The 18,877-nt window shown below is 38.2% G+C and overlaps 1 protein-coding gene across 1 annotated transcript in view; it reads left to right on the top strand.

Annotated features, from left to right (window-relative positions):
- The window catches only part of Olah (oleoyl-ACP hydrolase), a 37,671-nt gene extending 21,681 nt beyond the window's left edge, over positions 1-15,990 (top strand). Inside the window, exons 6-9 of the mRNA XM_047521318.1 lie at positions 4,512-4,611; positions 5,300-5,469; positions 14,196-14,278; positions 14,856-15,990. Coding sequence (XP_047377274.1) covers positions 4,512-4,611; positions 5,300-5,469; positions 14,196-14,278; positions 14,856-14,998 — 496 coding nt within the window. The 3' untranslated portion in view covers positions 14,999-15,990. The remainder of the gene's footprint in view (positions 1-4,511; positions 4,612-5,299; positions 5,470-14,195; positions 14,279-14,855) is intronic.
- The last annotated feature ends 2,887 nt before the right edge of the window (positions 15,991-18,877 follow it).

The raw sequence follows: 18,877 nt of genomic DNA, 5'->3' as shown, positions 1-18,877 counted from the left end.
ATCAACAGACTAAAGGTGAAAGAATGGGAAAAACCTACCATGCACATGGACTCAGTAAAAAAGTGGGGGTTTCCATTCTTATATCAGATAAAGTGGACTTCAAGCCAAAGTTAGTCAGAAGGGATAAAGAAGGACATTTCAACTGCTTAAGGGAACCATAAATCAGGAAGACATAACGATAGTAAATATTTATGCCCCAAACAATGGTGCATCCCTGTACATCAAACAAATCCTTCTCAATTTCAGGAATCAAATAGACCACAACACAATAATTCTGGGTGACTTTAATGCACCACTGTCACCACTAGATAGATCTTCCAAACAAAAGCCAACCAAAGAAACCATAGAACTCAACAACACAATCAATATCCTAGACTTAATAGACATATATAGAATATTCCATCCATCAACGAGTGGATTCACTTTCTTCTCAGCAGCACACGAAACCTTCTTGATAATAGACCATATGTTATGCCACAAAGCAGCCCTTAGGAAATGCAAAAAAATTGAGATACTGCCTTGTGGTCTATCAGATCATAATGGAATAAAATCAGAAATCAATGATAAAATAAAAAACAGAAACTATTCCAACACCTGGAGACTAAATAATATGCTATTGAATGAAACATGGATAACAGAAAACATCAGGGAGGAGATAAAAAAATTCTTAGAGGTCAATGAGAATGACGATACAACATATCAAAATCTCTGGGACACTATGAAAGCGGTACTAAGAGGAAAATTCATTGCATGGAGCGCATTCCAGAAAAGAATGAAAAGTCAACAACTAAATGACCTAACATTACAGCTCAAAGCCCTAGAAAAAGAACAGAATAACAGCAAAAGTAGTAGAAGACAGGAAATAATTAAAATCAGAGCTGAAATCAATGAAATTGAAACAAAAGAAACAATTCAAAAAATTGACAAAACAAAAGTTGGTTCTTTGAAAAAGTAAACAAAATAGACAAACCTTTAGCCACACTAACAAAGAGAAGGAGAGAGAGAACTCAAATTACTAAAATTCATGATGAAAAAGGAAACATCACAACAGACACCACTGAGATACATAACATAATGAGAAACTACTTCGAAAATTTGTATTGCAACAAAATAGAAACTACCGAAGACATTGACAAATTTCTAGAGACATATGCTCCTCCCAAACTGAACCAGGAGGACATACACAATTTAAACAGATCAATATCAAGCAATGAAAGAGAGGAAGCCATTAAAAACCTACCATCCAAGAAAAGCCCAGGACCAGACAGATTCTCAGCCGAGTTCTACAAGACCTTCAAAGAAGAACTCATTCCAATACTTCTCAAAGTATTCCAGGAAATAGAAAAGGAGGGAACCCTACCAAACTCATTCTAGGAAGCTAATATCACCCTCATACCCAAACCAGGCAAAGACACATGAAGGAAAGAAAAATTTTAGACCAATATCCTTGATGAATATAGATGCAAAGATCCTTAACAAAATACTAGCAAACCATATCCAAAAACATATTAAGAAAATTGTGCACCACGATCAAGTGGGGTTCATCCCTGGAATGCAAGGATTGTTTAACATCCGTAAATCAATAAACATAATCCATCATATCAATAGACTTAAGGATAAGAATCATATGGTTATTTCAATTGATGCAGAAAAAGCGTTCGACAAAATACAACACCCTTTCATGCTCAAAACACTAGAAAAAATACGGATAGTAGGAACATACCTGAACATTGTAAAGGCTATTTATGCTAAGCCCAAGGTCAACATCATTCTTAATGGAGAAAAACTGAAAGCATTCCCTTTGAAAACTGGAACAAGACAGGGATGTCTTATTTCACCACTTCTATTCAACATTGTCCTCGAAACTCTAGCCAGAACAATTAGACAGACTAAAGAAATTAAAGGGATACGAATAGGAAAAGAGGAACTTAAGCTGTCACTATTTGCTGATGACATGATTCTATATTTAGAGGATCCAAAAAACTCCTCCAGAAAACTTCTAGACCTCATCAATGAATTCAGCAAAAAAGCAGGCTATAAAATCAACACACATAAATCTAAAGCATTTTTATATGCAAGTGATGAAACATCTGAAAGGGAAATGAGGAAAACAACTCCATTTGCAATAGCCTCAAAAAAATAAAATACTTGGGAATAAATCTAACCAAAGAGGTAAAAGATCTCTACAATGAAAACTATAAAACATTGAAGAAAGAAATTGAGGAAGACCTTAGAAGATAGAAAGATCTCCCATGTTCTTGGATAGGCAGAATTAATTTTGTCAAAATGGCCATACTACCAAAAGTGCTATACAGATTCAATGCAATTCCAATTAAAATCCCAATGACATACCTTACAGAAATAGAGCAAGCAATCATGAAATTCATCTGGAAGAATAAGAAACCCAGAATAGCTAAAGCAATCCTTAGCAGGAAGAATGAAGTAGGGGGTATCGCAATACCAGAACTTCAACTATACTACAAAGCAATAGTAACAAAAATGGCATGGTATTGGCACCAAAATAGACAGGTAGATCAATAGTACAGAATAGAGGACACAGACAAAATCCAAATAAATACAATTTTCTCATACTAGACAAAGGTGCAAAAAATATGCAATGGAGAAAAGATAGCCTCTTCAACAAATGGTGCTGGGAAAACTGGAAATCCATACGCAACAGAATGAAACTAAACCCCTATCTCTCACCCTGCACAAAAATCAACTCACAATGGATCAAGGACCCTGAAATCAGACCAGAGACCTTGCATCTTATAGAAGAAAAAGTAGGTCCAAATCTTCAACTTGTTGGCTTAGGATCAGACTTCCTTAACAGGACTCCCATAGCACAAGAAATAAAAGCAAGAGTCAATAACTGGGACAGATTCAAACTAAACCGCTTTCTCTCAGCAAATGAAACTATCAGCAATGTGAAGATAGAGCCTACAGAGTGGGAGAAAATCTTTGCCACTCATACTTCAAATAGAGCACTAATTTCCAGAATATATAAAGAACTCAAAAAACTCTACACCAAGAATACAAATGAACCCAATCAACAAATGGGCTAAGGATATGAACAGACACTTCACAGAAGAAGATCTACAAGCAATCAACAAACATATGAAAAAATGTTCACCATCTTTAGTAATAAGAGAAATGCAAATCAAAACTACCCTAAGATTCCATCTCACCCCAATTAGAATGGCGATTATCAAGAATACAAGCAACAATAGGTATTGGAGAGGATGTGGGGAAAAAGGTACACTCATCCATTATTGCTGGTGGGGTTGCAAATTAGTGCAGCCACTTTGGAAAGCAGTGTGAGATTCCTTAGAAAAGTTGGAATGGACCCACCATTTGACCCAGCTATCCCACTCTTTGGCCTATACCCAAAGGACTTAAAATCAGCATACTATAGAGATATAGCCACATCAATGTTCATAGCTGCTCAATTCACAATAGCCAGATTGTGGAACCAACCTAGATGTCCTTCAATTGATGAATGGATAAAGAAACTGTGGTATATATATACAATGGAGTATTACTCAACCATAAAGAATGATAAAATTATGGCATTTGCAGGCAAATGGATGAAATTGGAGAATATCATGCTAAGTGAGATAAGCCAATCTTGAAAAACCAAAGGACGAATGATCTTGCTGATAAGTGGATCATGACACAAAATGGAGGGTGGGAGAGGGGCAAGAATGGAGGAAGGAGGGACTGTATAGAGGGAAAAGAGCTGCGGGAGGGTTCAGGGGGAAGAAAAAAAATAACAGAATGAATCAAACACCATTACCCTATGTAAATGTGTGATTACACAAATGGTATGCCATTACTCCATGTACAAACAGAAACAACATGTATCCCATTTGTTTACCATAAAAATTAAAAAATAAAGAATTGCTGATATAAACTGTCAAAGACCTAGTGATATACATCTTTAAGGAAGAAAAGGAAATTTAAATGAATTGCAAGCCTATGTGTGTTAATAAACTTTCCATTACTATAAATAAATACCTGAGGTAATCAACTTATAGGGAGAGAAAGTTTACTTGGCTCATAGTTTCAAAGGTTTCAATTCATGATTTCTTGGTCCTACTATGTGGCAGAGCAAAACCACTGACCTCATCACCAGGAAAGTAAAGAGAGGAAAAGGAAGAGGCTGGGATTCCACGATCCACCTCTGAGGCACTTTCTCAGTAACCCAAAGACTTCCCACTAGGCCCCACCTCTTAGGTTTCTTTCCAATAATACCAAGTCAGGGACCAAACCATTAACACATAACCTTTGGGGACATTCCAGATCCAAACTGTAGCACTGGGGACATCAGTACTAGTGTGTTTGAAATACTCTTTATGTTGATATTAATCATTGAAAGTATACTTTTATAAAATAGTTATTAATCAGTTAACTTATACTTTTAATTCTTTCATGATCCTGCTGTGTTTGTGATACTTGAACCATCACGAGTCTTGCTGAACAGTTATCATGTTTGTCTTTATGCAAATTAGTATGGGATCCTACATTGCTTTTATGACTTCCCTGCACCTAAAAGAAAAATATAAGCTGGAGCCAGTGCACTTGTTTATGTCAAGTATGACTGCCCCCCATGTAAGTAATTTCATTTTCCTTGGAAAGAGGAGGGAAGAGGAGGGAAATGGGGGAATAAAAAATCAGGCTGTTATTTTCCTTTCTGGCAACTTTGGTCTGACAAGGGAATGATGGCAGGCACACTATTTGCTATTGAAAATTCCTCAAATCTCTTTCAATGTCATTCTCTCTCCATTTCTCTGAAGTGCACTTCATCAGTCCCCTGATAATCACCTGCACTGCTCCTGCCTCTGAGCTCATACTGAGCACCCGTGCTTTTTCTCTTTAGATAGCTGGGAACTTAATTGTTTTCTGAACGATTTCAGAAAAGTGATCAATCAGCCAGGAAAGAATCCTTGAAAATTGAAAAGGGGATAGTGATGTCAAACTTCTCTAACTTTTAAACCTAGGTTAAGCTGTGGTTCCTGCTCCTCTTCCACTTCTCCCTTTGATCCCCATCCTGTCCTCAAAAGTTCACCGTCTGACCTGGGATTCTGAGTCCAGAATGCCATTTTGGTGGCCCTATGAGGCTAGAATTGCTGAGGAACTTTCCCTGCTTTTGTAGAGAAAGAATTCTCTCCTGAAGCCTTTAGATGAAGAATTCCATTTCCCAACCTTGATTTTAGGACTTGACTTTAGATAGAAAACTTTCAGTTTATGAACAAGTGTGTTTTGTACCATATCATCCTGTATTTGCTTATGTTTCCAGTCAAAGGCCCGGCCTCAAATTCCCAAACTTGATGAATTGTCAGAAGAACAAATTCATTCTTACCTTATAGAGTTTGGAGGCACCCCCAAGAATTTTATTAATGACAAAGAACTTTTACAACAAAGTATTCCCAGAATCTTGGCAGATATCAAGCTTATTAGCAATTACAGGTAAGTAACTGAGACAATTTTGTGTGTGGATGTTTATAGAAAAATACAGATGGGCAGTTCTCAGAGGGTGTGTAGATGAAAAGGTAATATTCAAAGAGTTGGGTTCCATTTTCTTTGGGGTCATTCATAATATTTGTACTGGCTTAGAATGGAGACTGAGCACAAAAATTATATCTATAAAGATACACAAATACATATATACAAATATATATTTTATAAATACCATATATATACATTTATACATTAGTATGTATGTTTTATCATATAATGAATATTTATTGAATAAATGCCAAAGCAATTTCATCATCTTAGCAGGATCAGCAGGAATGGATCACTACTTATTGTTAAGTGTGGGGTAGACGGTGGGGAGGGGAGCAGTAGTTTGCTAAGCTTGTTTTATTGTGAATTTGTTCCAGAACTCCCTTAGCTTCGTGACATCTCCCTCTTTCCTTGTCTCATGGGCTGTCTGGATTGAAGCTTGAGTCTTCCGATAGAACTGAAATCCTAAGGCTCTGTCAATCCTCCCCCAACAACCTAAACCTACAAATGACTCTTCCTGGTCTACTATCCCAGGAGCTATCATTGTGGGACCAGCATTGGACCCTAGTCATCCTTATATACTGTCATGCATTTCTTCTATTTTGCCTGGTGCTTGTTCTCTTGGTTTAAATTCCTTGAAAGCATATGTTTGGGCCTACATTACCTGTTTTTCAGCCACTAAGCCTGGAACAGGCATTGGGCCACCATGGGCTGTGCTTGCTACTGGACATTTACACAGATAGCTACAAAAAGTGGAGCAGATGTGCAGCACCTTGAGAAGTGAGATAGGCCTTTCCGTTGTCACACATCTCTCCAATCACTGCCTACTTCAATCTACTGTATAGTTCACAGTTCATCTCCTAGATATCCTAAGTCTATCCGTCTTTCCATTTCTATCCCAAGCATCTTAACCCAAATGTGATTTTCCTAAGACTAAGTTGAGCAGAGAGTCAGGATCAAAGAAATGCCTGTCTCATATAAAAAGAAAGGAAAAGGAACTTGACATTTAAAAAAAAGCTATCGTAATAAATCTGCATGGTACTGACATAAAAATGAACTCTTCAACCAAGAGAGAGCATCAAAAGCATTAAAATAAACCTATGTACTTAGGTTATTAACAAAAATGCCAAAATACAAAATGATGAAAGGACACTCTCTTCTCTCCTTAATAAATGGTGTTAGCAAAACTGGATAGCCACATGCAAAATAATGAAACTGGACTTTTGCCTCACTCAGAAAGATTAAAGACTTATACACAAGACCTGGGAAGAAAAACTTCCTGGAAGAAAACAGTCTGGGAAAGCTCCATGACATTGTCCTGGATATGACCCCAAAAGCATAGGAAACAAGCAAAAATTGACAAATGAGATTATATCAAAACAAAAGAAACAATCAACAAAGAGAAGACCTATGGATTAGAAGAAAGTATCTGTAAATCATATATCTAATAAGAGGTTAAGATCCAAAGTATATGAGGAATTCAAAGAACCAATAGCAAGAAAACAACCTGATATAAAAATGGGCAAAGGACCTGAATAGACATTTATCAAAAGTTGTGCAGATAGCCAACAGGTATAGGAAAAGGTGCTTAACATCACTAATCATCAGGAAAATGCAAATCAAAACCAACATGAGATGCCATCTGATACCTGATAGAATGGATCTGAAAGACAAAAGATATTAAGTGCAGGAAAAGATGTGGAGAAAAGAGAACACTTGTTCACTGTTGATGGTACTGTGAATTAGTATAGCCCTTATGGAGAAGAGAGGTGCCTGAAAACAAAGAAATAGAATTATCATATTAGTTCATTAGGAGATATTTTGCACTCTGTGTTTATTGTTGTGTTATCCACGAGGGCCAAGATGTGGAATCAGCCTAAGCCTACATCAGCAAATAAAGAAGTATATATACACAGTGGAACAATATTCAGCCTTAAAAAGAATGAAGTCCTGTCACTTGTAACAGCCTGAATGAATCCTGAGGACATTATGTTAAGTGAAATAAACCAAACAGAGAGAGACAAACAGAACACAGTCTCACTAATGTGTGGACACTAAAAACATGAACCAAAAGAAGTAGAGAGTGGAATGGTGGCTACCTGTTGCTGGGGATTAGGGGGAGGAATAGGGAGATGCTGGCCAGAAGGTACTAAGGTTCAGTTAGAGTGGAGAAGTAAGTTTTTACGACCTATTAGCATGATGACTACAGCTAATGACAATGTGATGTACATTTCAAAACCCCTAAGACAGTAGATTTTAAATGTTCACATGGTAAAAAATTAGAAATATGTCAAATAATGAATGTGCTAATTAACGACTTAATTGATCCATAATGAATGCATATATGAAAATATCACCTCATATACCTATATATATAATTATTACTTGCCAACTAAATAAAATTTTTTAAAAATTACAAATAATCCATATCACTATTAATATTAAATGAAATAATATATACAAAACCTTGTTTTATAGTAACTAAGCCTTGCATAATAGTTGAATATTAAGGTTTGACTTAAATGTTAAAGAGTCCACTTACTACTGTCAAAATCCTGTGTTTTATCAGCTGTGAGATTCTAAGCATGTTTCATTAACACCTTGTCTCATCTGTGCAAAGAAAGGGTAAAAAGCCTAACTCAAGTAACTAACTGCAGGCCATCAGTTTGGGTATGACATGTAAAAAGGCCACAGGTCATTTTTAAAAACAAAACACGAGAAAAAACTCACTAGCATTCCATTGTTTTTCACTCCAAATAAACCTCCCAAACTCACACACACACAATAAATAAATAAATAAGTCCTAGAAATATTCTACTTCTAGAATAGAGAAACTCATATTAACATTATCACCTTCACTGCTGTGAATCAAATTGTGATAGCCAGTCACCACTATTAGCTTCCTCCAGTACCCAAAGGTCTCCCCAAACCCTGCTCTTGGGTTCTTTTTCTCTCTTGCTCCTTTCCCTTTCTCACTCTGTTGTGTCTTTACCCAGCCTCAGGTCTCAGCTCTTTCCATTATAAATAAAATTAGGCCCAGTGCATCTCTCAGTCCTTCCCCATCACCTAACACCAATGCTCATAGCCTGGTGTCCAGAGTGGAGCTGTGTCAGCAGGGTGGTTCCAAAACTCTGACAGTCTCTTGCCTGGTCTGCTTCCTCTGCTCCTCTGTGACTCTACATGCACTAGGCTGTTTGATTTTGTCCCACATCTCTTGGATGATGTCTTCGCTAAGCTTTTATTCCTTTTTGTGTCTCCATGTGGATAATTTCTGCTGGCTGCTTTCAAGTTCACTGACTTGTTTCCCTGACTGTGAGTCTAATGACATGCTTCTCAAAGGAACTCTTCATTTCTGTGGCTGGTTATTTCTAGAAATTCCATTTGTCTCTTTCTAAGAGTTTTCATATCTCTGAAAAGACATTTCTCATTTGTATATATACATCGTCTACCTTTCCCATTAACTCAGTTGACATATTAATCATAGGTATCTTGAAGTTCCTGTTAGATAGTTGCAACATCTGGGTCTTAGTCACTCTTGATTCTTTTGAGTGTTTTATCCCTTAACAACGAATTGTTTATTTCTTGTTTTCTTGTTTGTCTGAAAATTGTTATTGAAATTTATATATAAAATTTTAAAGCTTTTTATACTTTTTGGAATAGAATAGTAGATGCAGAAATGAATCTATGATGGGAATTAGCACATCTTTCCTTCTGCCCTTACAGGAGGGAGTTTGAGTCAATCTAGATTGGAGGTGAGCTGAGTTTGGGTTTTGTTGTTGTTATGGTTACCTTCATGCACCATCAATTCCTCATTCCTTTGGTGTTAACGTGGGGTGAGGCTGCTGAAGCGTACTTGTTTTCCTCAATGGTCCTGCTTCACCCCAAACCTTCATTATTTCTTGAGCCCCTTCTATTGCTGCTCCCCAGTGTAGACAGCTATTGCTTGTTACTGGATGTGGGCTACTGGAATGCTTGGGCATCTAGACTGTCTCAAGCATCATTCCTAGGTAGCCCCCTGTGTCTGGGCTTTGTGGGTGGGACTTTCTCAAGACGGCTGTCCCCTCTCCTTGGTACAGACAAATCTTGCCTCATGTATCTTAGGTTGGCTTGGATGGAAAATTTTTGCTTCTTTCCACAAGCAACAGACCTCTGCTTCGTTGGTTTTTCTGTCTTGTTGTGCGGTGCTGGGGATGGAATCCAGGGCCTTTTGCTTGCTAGACAAGCACTGTGCCACCCTGTTACCCGCCTCGCCACTTTGCTTGGATTTGGAATAGAACTGTGTCCTACTCCTTCCCCCAAGTAGAGGGTTGTGTGTCTGTCCTTCCCCAGCAGTCAGGGGTCTTCACCTGTGTTCTGCCATGAGGTGTTCATGCCCCTCTCCTGCAGTGTAAGGCATTTGCTTAGAATGAGAGAAGGACCTCGGCAGGAGGTGTAAGAAAAATGTGGCTGTTTGGGTCCCAAGGCAGCTCAGACCCTTGAATCCAGGGGAGCAAGTACTTTGGGGTGCCCGGTCTGAGTTGCGGTCCAGCAACAGCACCCAGAAAGCCACTCCGGACACGGGAGCTCACACCAGACATTGTGTGATGTCTAGGACCAGCGCATCCGCTCAGGGCTGGGAAAAGAAAGAAAAGAGGAACTGGCGCAGGTGCTTCTCCTAATATTGGAATTTCTCGGCTAACAAAACGGACCAATGACTGAGAAGGAGACTTGCAGGCTGACTAATGGACCAATAGCTAGCTAGGATGTTCACAGACTGACAAGCTAGGTTGTAAGATGGGAGGGGGAGAAATGGCTACAGCATAAAGGGCGGGGGAGCAGCTTTATATTATAGGAGGCAGTGTTAGGTCTTGTCCCACTGCCACTACTGATTACCTGCTGTCCCTTTTCCCATCAGCGGGGACTAACTTTGACCTCTATCTTTGCTCCCAATCTTCCTTGTGGACCACTAGTGGAGGACCATGGAAAAGAGTCTGTGAGTTGGAGTGAGTTCCACCTGACCACCACCCCAACCCCTGTTAAAACCCTTACTGATTTTGGATGTCTCTTTGCGCACTTGGCCAGGACTGAGCCTATGACACCTCCACCTCTCCTTAGAGGGCCTACGGTGTGGCCTGCACCTCAGCTTCCCATGAGTTACTCTGTTGTTTTTCCCCCTTGCTCTGAGGGTGGGAGTCATGTTCCTAGTGTTTACATTCTAGGCAGAAGAGAAATCCTCACCTGCCCTATTGAAAGAGCTCCTTAATTGGCTGTCATACACCCTTGTCCCCTTCCAGTCCATTCCCTGCACTATATCCAGGGGGATGACAGTCAAGTTTGATTATGAGTTAGATCCTTTTGTGTCTTACCATTCTTAGGACAACCATAATCCTCTGTGTGGCTTAGACCTGGCCCTTGCTTACTTCCTCACCTTATTTTTCTCCCAATTCCCACTTCATTCTCTGAGCAATAAATCGAACTCCTTTTCTCTTTCCCTGAAGCCTCTGTCCTCTTCACTCAGTTCTCTTCTATTCATCCAGATCTCAGATACACTTCACTTCCTCAGGGAGACCCACCATGACCCTGGCTTGTCCCTACTCCTGTCCCATGCTCTCAGATCACATGGCTTGATATTACTTACTTTCATCTCTCTTCAGTTGTCTGATTATTTCATTCACATCTCTCTCCCCAGCCAGGCTATCAGACATAGGAGGGCAGGGCTGGATTGCTTATTTGCATGTCCCCAGCACCCAGCATCCAGCTCAGTAAATGTACTTGTGCTATTGTGGTGAAACTGAGGCAGAACCCTCTTTTTTAAAATTTAATTTTAAAATTTGTTCTAATTAGCTATACATGACAGAATGCATTTATGCATTTTGATAAATCATACATAAATGGAGTAAAATTTCTCATTTATCTGATTGTACATATTGTAGGATCACATCTGTCATGCAGTCATATATGTACATGAGGTAATAATGTGTGTTTCACTCTATTATCCTTCCTACTCCCTTACCCCTTCCCCTCCCTTCACTACCCTCTACCTAAAGTAACTATATTCTTCCCTAGTGCCCCCCCACCTCTATAGGCTATCTTTACTCCAGTGAATGTTTTTGGCACATTTGTCTAGTATGAGTTAACTGTATTTATGTGGGTTTGTCTCTGTGTCTTCTATACTGTACCACTGGTCTACATGTCTGTTTTGGTGCCAATACCATGTTGTTTTTATTACTATAGCTCTGTAGTATAGTTTAAGGTCTGGTATTATGATGCCTCCTGCTTCACTTTTTCTTCCTAAGGATAGCTTTGGCTATTCTGGGTCTCTTATTTTTCCAAATTAATTTCATGATTCCTTTTTCTAGTTCCATGAAGAACGTCATTGGGCTTTTAATAGGTATTGCATTAAATTTGTAAAATGCTTTGGGTAGTATGGGCATTTTGACAATATTCTGCCTATTTAGGAGCACGGGAGTTCTTTCCACCTTCTAAGGTCTTCTTTAATTTCCTTCTTTAGTGTTCTGTAGGTTTCATTGTAGAGGTCTTTCACCTTTGTTAGATTAATTCCCAAATATTTCATTTTTTTGAGGCTACTGTAAATGGGGTAGTTTTCTTAATTTCTCTTTCAGTGGATTTATTACTGATGTATAGGAACACGTTTGATTTATGCATGTTGATTTTATATCCTGCTACTTTGCTGAATTCATTTATTAGTTCTAGAAGTTTTCTGGTAGAGTTTTTATTTTGAAGCTTCTAAATATAGAATCATGTTATCAGCAAATAGTGATAGTTTGAGTTCTTCTTTACCTATTTATATACCATTAATTCCTTTCTTTTAATTGCTCTGGCTAGAGTTTCAAGGACAATGTTGAATAAAAGAGTTGAAAGAGGGCATCCTTGTCTTGTTCCAGTTTTTAGAGGGTATACTTTCAATTTTTCTGCTTAGAATTATGTTGGCCTTGGGATTAGCATATATGGCTTTTATGATGTTGAGGTATATTCCTACTATCCCTAGTTTTTCTAGTGTTTTTAATATGAAGGGGTGCTGTATGTGGTCAAATGTTTTTTTCTGTATCTATTGAGATGATAATATGATTCATGTTTTCTTATATATATATATTTTTTAGTTGGCAATGGACCTTTATTTTATTTATTTGTATGCAGTGCTGAGAATTGAACCCAGTGCCTTGCATGTGCTGGGCAAGTGCTCTGCCACTGAGCCACAACCCCAGCCCATGATCCTTGTTTTTAAGTCTATTGATATGATGAATTATGTTTATTGATATCTATATGTTGAACCAACCCTGAATCCCTGGGATGAACCCCATTTGATCATGGTGCACTATCTTTTAAATATGTTTTTGTATGCAATTTGCCAGACTTTTATTGAGAATTTTTGCATCTATGTTCATCAGGGATATTGGTCTGAAGTTTTCTTCCCTTATGTGTCTTTGTCAGGTTTTGGTATCAGGTTGATATTAGCCTTATAGAATGAGTTTTGGAGTGGTCCCTCCTTTTCTATTTCATGGAATAATTTGAAGGTCTTGTAGAACTTGACTGAGAATCTGTCTGGTTCTGGGCTTTTCTTTTTTTTTTTTTTTTTTTTTTTTGCGGTACTGGGGCTGGAACTCAGGGCCTTGTGCTTGGGAGGCGAGCACTCTACCAGCTGAGCTATCTCCCCAGCCCTGGGCTTTTCTTAATTAGTAGGCTTTTGATGTTTTTTTCCATTTCATTACTTGAAATTGTTCTGTTTAAATCGTGTATGATCTCCTGATTCAGTTTAGATAGGTCACATATTTCTAGGAATTTGTTGATGTCTTCAATATTTTCTGTTTTATTGGAGTATAAGTTTTCAAAATAGTTTCCAATTATCTTGGGTATTTCAGTTGTGTCCTTGTGATATTTCCTTTTTCATCATGAATTTTAGTAATTTGGGTTTTCTCGTTTTCTCTTTGTTAGTGTGGTTAGGGGTTTATCAATTTTATTGATTTTTTTTTTCAAAGAACCAACTTTTTGTTTTGTCAAATTTTTCAATTGTTTCTTTTGTTTCAATTTCATTTATTTCAGTCTGATTTTAATTATTTCCTGTCTTCTACTGTTTTTGGTGTTGATTTGTTCTTTTTCTAGGACTTTGAGATGTAATGTTACTTATTTGTTGACTTTTTATTCTTTTAATAAATGAGCTCAATGCAATAAACTTTCCTCTTAGTACTGCTTTCATAGTGTCCCAGATATTTGGTGTGTTGTATCGGTATTCTCATTTACCTCTAAGTATTTTTTTAAATTTCATCCTTGATTTCTCCTACTATCCATTCGTCATTCAATAGTGTATTATTTAGTCTCCAGATGTTAGAGTAGCTTCTATTTAGAATTCACTCTTGTTCTGTGGAGAGAGCTGGGAGGTATCAGGGAGGTCATAACTGGGCTACAACAGCCAACAGCACTGGTTGTTAACCAGCCTCACCCTGAGTTGGGGCCCCCCAGCACCATCCTGCTGTCAGTGTACATTCTAGAACTTAGATGAGGTTGGAAAATGTCCCAGGCCACAGTGAGTCTCAGGCAGTTTCTGATAGGGAGAAGTTGCCCCCACTTGATGAAAATATACTTGCACTGTGGAAAGAGCAAAAAGGTGAGGTCTCCTGTTTCATTTCAGTGACGCTATTAACAGGAAGAGGTTCGGGGATGTTGCTTAACCAGCTCTTTTTTGTCTACAGCTTTGACACACCCTCTAAGGCCGTTCTTTCTTGTGATTTGACATGCTTTCTTGGATCTGAAGACTTAGCAAAGGATGTAGAAGGTGAAATTATTTTTATAGTTTTGGGAATTTTATTGAAATATGTGTTTGATGGTTTTCAGCAAATGTCAACTAACAGTTACTGCAGTGAATAGAAAGTTCATCCCAGTTTTATTTAGTATAGGTGGAGAGGTACTGATCTCATGTGAAATAAAAGAACACAGCCAGGCATGATGGCGAATGCCTGTAACCCCAGCAGCAAGGCAGAAGGATCACAAATTCAAGGTCAACCTTAACAACTTAGTGAGACCCTGTCTCAAAAGAAAAAAAAAATAAAGGGCTGGGGAGTGGCTCAGAGGTAAAGTGCCTCTGGGTTTAATCCCCAGTATGAGAGAGAGAGAGGGGGGGGGGGGGAGAGGGAGGGAGAGAGGTGGGGGGAGGGAGAGAGAGAGAAATGCCATTGATAAGTCTTAGAGAAATTAAAAACTTAGGATGCATAGAACCTGACACCTTAGAAATAACTACCAATGGATATCAACCAATGGATATCAGCTCTTAGAGAAATACAATTTGGAAAAAAAATTTTTGTTGTAGATGGCAAATGTCATTTGTTATTAAATAAAATTTTGTTTACTTTTAGCCTGGAAAGATATAACCAGTGGAAATGTTGATATTCATGTGCTGCCAGGAGATCACTTTTATCTTCTGGAACCTGACAATGAAAATTTCATCAAGAACTACATAACCAAGTGTCTAGAACTATCAATGCTTGCCAACTTTTAGGGGTTTTTCCTTTAGCCTTAAAATAGTTTTCTTGGTTATACAGATGTAGCTCAGTAGTTTTATTCAGAGATTGGAAATCACATGTTTTCTACTGTCAGGGTGATTTATTACATATGAATGCATTTCTCTCTCCAGCATTTATATATCTGGAGACAAAAGGCAAAGAGTTAAAAAAACACTTTTGGCAGTCCTTATCTTTGTATTAGAATTTTTCAATTTTCATCTGTGGAAAGTTTGCCAAAATCAATGCTTGGCAAATTATCACTTTTTCCTTCAACTATTTGTTTTTTTCAGTGTAGGGGATAAAAACCAGGGCCTTGCACATGCCAGGCAAGCATTCTGCCACTTAACTATACCCCTTAGCCTTCTTCAGTTATTTTAATGGTGAAAATGATTGACGGGGAAATGCTTGGAATTATTGTTCAACATATGCAGTAATTTAAAGCTCGATCTAATTCTTTGAAACACTGAGCAGTCCTATTTAATAAGAAAATGTAACCTATTGTATTATGAAGACAAGGCAGTCTGTATCGACAAGTACTCAAAATGCCTTTTACCTCAGGCTTCTTTGTAAGCAGTTCTTCTTGTCAATTACTGGGTGGCTGTCTGTGGTCCTGCTATGACTGATGACTCAGGGTGAGCCTGTCAAAGGACAACCACCTAGAGTGTACCCATGGTGTAGGTAGTGGTCAAGAATGAAGGTAAGCCGAATAGGCTGTCTTGGTCTCACTGTGATAGCCTGAACTTGACTGGAAAGAAAATGGAATAGTTGGAAACAAACAAGAACCCAAGAGAAAAAGAGGAGAAATGGAGAAAATGGCCTGGGTCAGAACCATGACAGAAACTACAAATGGGGTCCACAGATGCCTGCTGAAGGGAATGAAGCATCACTGTATCCCTGGGGCTGCCTGCGCCCTGAGCTCTGACAGTTCCCAGACTGGGCCATCTCTTCAAGGCCTACTTATGCGAGTAGACCCCCCCACCATTTCCCTCTTTCCATCATATCTTTACAATAAACTCTACTAACTTAACAGGACTAATGTCTCTTCCTTACAGCCTACACCGCTTAGCATAATGCTATTTATTAAAATGTTAACTTTTAAAGCATCTGCATATTTATGATCATTCTTTTTATTAAAATAGCGTAAATAGAGTCTTAGGAAATAAGATTAAGGAAAATGCATACAGGAGACTTTTTAAAAAGAATTTATCAACCTTTTAAACCAAGTATGAATAATATAAAATTTATTACTGGGGTGGGGGGCATTGAGTTAGAATTCACATAATAAACTTGGGCTAGAAACAGGCTCAAGCAATTTATATTAAATGTTTAGTGTGGGAAGCCATTCTTATTTAGCAGAATCAGACTAGGTTGAGCCATGGGACACAGAGACTTGGCTTCTAGGAACTGCAAGGAAGCATAGGGACTTCATGGGAGTGGTTCCCTGTCTCCTTCTGGAATTTTTCCCCTCAGAGAATGGCTTCCCTAACTCCACCCTATCCTGTCCATTACAGTAGAAGCTCCTCCAGGTCCTGACCCCCTTTACCTGTATGTTATAAATAAAGGAGAGTTGAGTGAGTTGTAAGAGGCCAGAGATGGTATGACCAGACCCATCACACCCCCTCTCATTTAAAAAGAGTATTGGCTCTTATGTGTTTATTGAGTAGATAAGGTTTTTGGGTAATAGAAAACCTGCCAACATCCTCCTTGGGCAGTTGACCCTTTCCTTCTCCATGCAGGATGTGGCAGAGAGGACCCCCACAGTTTAATATGTGTTGTACTGTACCTTTTAGTTTGATGCAATTTCCAGAACTCCCTTAGTAAAAGATTGATATAAAATTAATTTGTATTTGTGATAATTAATTTGAGAAACACTTTAGTCTACATAGTTCACTTTTGGGAATATCATGATGGAGCAAATGCCAGGGTTTGGGGGTGGGCTTTTTCCTCCACCAGTTGGAGGGAAAGTCCACTAGGGAATAGCTCTGAGTTTCAGGCCTTCAATTACAAACAACCAGGTCTATTGCTGCTAATGTCTTATCTTTGAAGTCTTGGGCTTTGATATCATTATGGAAAACTTCTATCCTTAGGAAAACTTAGTAAAGATGAGAATCATTTTTACTTCCCAAAAATTAAGAAAGCAACTTTGATTTTTTAAAGAGAACTATAGGTTCTCATGTAATTATAAGAATTATAAAAAATAATCCTATAAAATGATTAAAGTATGTTATATGCATGAGTGAATATGCTACAATGAAACCCATTTTGCTGTATAATTAATATCCACTAATAAAAGTTCGTGTAGCCTTTAACCCAATGTCTCCCACTGTAAACTATTGTGTAATATATCTCACAATCAGGATACTGACATTACTACAATCAGGAGGCAGAACATGCCAGCATTATAGGTCACTCCTAGTGCCTTGTGATAGCTACACACACCTCCCTCCTTTCTGAAAACCACAATTCTGTCCTTTATGTCTATAATTTGTCACTTCAAAAAGGTTACATAGATAGAATCATACAGCACATAACATTTTGGGATTGACTCTACACTCAACTTAATTCCCTGGAAATTCATTGGAGGATTGAGAAATTTTTTTAAGGTAAAATGAAACAAATCTATTCTTCTGGTAATTCCATATCAAACATGAATTTTTTATTTTCTTCTTTTTTTTTTTTTCTTTCTTTCTTTTTTTTTTTTTTTTTTTTGGTGGTGCTGGGTGGAACCCAGGGCCACACAATTGCTAGACAAGCACTCCACTACTGAGCTGTATCCTAATCCCCCCAAACTGAACTCTAAATGCAGGAATCAGAGGTACACTATTTTGGGGGATGTTTATCCTATGGATTCTTAAACAGGTTTTCTTTACTCCTCTCTCTCTCTCTTCTTTTTTTTTAGTACTAGGGATCAAACCCAGGGCCTTGCACATACTGGACAATGCTGTACTACTGAGCTATACTCCCAGCCCTTTTTATTTTTTATTGGGACGGGGTCTCACTAAATTGCCCAGGCTGGCCTCAAACTTGCAACCCTCCTGCCTCGACTTCCTGAGTTACTGGGATTATGGGCTGTGCCACCGAGCCCAGCACGTGTATGTTTCTTTTCACATTTCACCCCAGCTGCAAACAGTCTCTAAAGGGGACTCACACTTCACTTTCTGCAGCCAAAGAACACGGGAAATCCACATGTGACCTTGACAGAGCCTTTTGGAGTCATTCATTCCCATTGAGGAACTGAACCAGGAAGATAAGAACTCCTCACAGTACTTCACTGATCTTAATCACACATAGGTTTTGGGGAAGAAAAGGTTAGTTATTTGTTGAATGTAAAACCATGAATCCCCCTAGACTTGAAAAGATGTTCCTTCCTGAAGGACCAGTTTGATATTTTAGCTTCACCATGTAGGAATGAAATATGTCCAGTCAAGATGACTTCAGTCCTGCTAAAGCTTTGCTGAGAGAGTAAATACACTGTAATTTAAAAATAAAACTAGGGGATCATAGCTGAGTTAGGAATTCCATTTGTCTCGTTGCTTCCAGGAGTGTCTGCCAGTTCTGTTTATTCTATCATAAAACATAGAAGACCGGGATAAATAGCCCCTGTGCTTGCTCCCCTTCTTCTCACTTCTACTGAGTCACTGATAGCATCTTGGAACAACACAAGCACCAATGCAATGCCTGCCATATTGTCAGTTAGGTCATGAAGGTTTAAATATATCAGCTGACTATTGGTCTTTAAAGTTACTTTTAATTTTTATTAGTATTTTGAGGTTTTTATTTTGAAATAATTTTAGATTCAGATAATCGTTATCAAAGTAGTATGATTTCAGTGTACCCTTATCCACTTTCCCCATTGTTTTATGTTTAATAAAATA

This window comes from Sciurus carolinensis, chromosome 12 (assembly GCF_902686445.1).
Source record: "Sciurus carolinensis chromosome 12, mSciCar1.2, whole genome shotgun sequence".
Classification (NCBI taxonomy): domain Eukaryota; kingdom Metazoa; phylum Chordata; class Mammalia; order Rodentia; family Sciuridae; genus Sciurus; species Sciurus carolinensis.
The sequence above is the reverse complement of the archived record's forward strand: the minus strand, read 5'-3'. Positions and strand labels throughout refer to the sequence as shown.